Source organism: Mus pahari, chromosome 19, assembly GCF_900095145.1.
Source record: "Mus pahari chromosome 19, PAHARI_EIJ_v1.1, whole genome shotgun sequence".
In the NCBI taxonomy this organism is placed as follows: domain Eukaryota; kingdom Metazoa; phylum Chordata; class Mammalia; order Rodentia; family Muridae; genus Mus; species Mus pahari.
The window spans coordinates 19,889,144-19,890,696 of NC_034608.1; the positions used below are offsets into that span (position 1 = coordinate 19,889,144).

A 1,553-nucleotide genomic window follows, 5' to 3' on the forward strand; every position below is an offset into this window, starting at 1 on the left:
CACACACACACACACACACACACACACACACATCGCTGTGAGAGACATGAACTGCATTGTGGGAAAGTGGCTGGTGTCTGAGGAATAGGGGCTGAGACAAACTGAAAAACTGAACGGGGAACTGGATAAGGGTGAAGGATGATGGGGGAGGGGGAGCCTGAGGACAGCAGTGCCATTGTTCAGACAGAGGTGGGGGGAGGCCCCCCGGGGGGCAGGAAACTGGCCTTCTTCCCCTGCTCAGAGGCGGGGTGCTGGCTCAGGCCCAGCCAGGGAAACTGGCAGGGAACTGCGAAGGAACAGGTGCAGGGTTCAAAGAGGGAACCCAGACAAGCCCTGCCCTGGGACGGTATCTCCCGTTGGGCATCAGCCCATCTTAAGGAACTCAGCAGTTCTCCCCCCCAATCCCCCCCACCCCAAACTCTCTTAATCCTTCCTCCCTAAATTCTAGATCCCTCCAAGGCATTGCCACACAAAGAAAGGAAGAAAAAAAAAAAAAAACTTCTGGTACTTTATGTAGCCCCTGAACTTCCTCCCCCGGGCCCTGGGCCTGCAGCCAGGGGAAGTGGTAGGAGAGGGGAAGAAGGGCTCACGAAGCAGGACTGGGGACACCCCCCCCCATGACTTGGGGCTGGTGGTGTCTTGAGGTTCATCCCCCAGAAGGGCAGAATGCTGCTCTAGAGACCAGAGTGACAGTCTCTAGTCTTTTCTGGAACTGGGGTTCAGGGAAGGCACTGCTTGCTGGAGAGGGAAAGGGCATCCTCTGGAAGCTGCATGTCTTTTTCTAGACATCACACCCATACACAAATGAGGACGACTTTTCATAGGGAAAGAATGTGAGTTTCAAGGCTCCCCATGGTGGGTGAGGCATGGCTGTCTGGCTTAGGCGATGTCCTCCCGTCTCAGCCTACGGAGGACTGGGGTCATACGGGTCACCTACACACTAAACTTGAGAATGTTTTTTTTTTTTTTTTTTGAGATGTCCTGTCAGGAGGGCCTGGTTCGGGAGCCCAGGTCGCTGGGAAGGTAGAGACGGCCTTTCTGAAGAATGGGATTGGGGGTGGGTAGACTGGAAGCTCACTGTCTTCTGTTTCCCCCACAGTGGGTGCTGTACCTGCTCCTGGTTAAGTGTCTGATCACCCTGTCCACTGCCTTCCTCCTTTGTCTAATTGTGGTCTTCCATGCCAAGGAGGTCCAGGTGAGCTGGGTCCCGCCCCTCAGCTCTGCTCTCTATGTATGTACCTTGTTTTCCTTCTCTGAGATAACTGAGTCTATGCCTTTGCCCGCTGGGATGGAATGAGCCACAGACAAGCAGGCAGATTCTGCTGCTGTAGCTGATCCATCCCCCAATGTAGCCGCCAGGTGTTTCCTTGCCCACTTAGAGATGGAGGCTACGCCTACCCTCCCAGCTCCCAGGTCCAGAGACCACTGATGTTTTTTAAATTAATTTGGTCCTGAGGATTGAAGTCAGGACCTTGCACAGAGCCACACCCCCAGCCCCTCACTGGAGGATTCTAGGCAGGGGCTCTACCACTGAGCCACGCCCCCAGCCCCTC

General features: G+C 55.0%; 1 protein-coding gene across 1 annotated transcript in view; it reads left to right on the forward strand.

The window, feature by feature from the left end:
• The window catches only part of Kcnn4 (potassium calcium-activated channel subfamily N member 4), a 14,028-nt gene that overhangs the window by 3,071 nt on the left and 9,404 nt on the right, over window positions 1–1,553 (forward strand). The window contains exon 2 of the mRNA XM_021219311.2: window positions 1,100–1,195. Coding sequence (XP_021074970.1) covers window positions 1,100–1,195 — 96 coding nt within the window. The remainder of the gene's footprint in view (window positions 1–1,099; window positions 1,196–1,553) is intronic.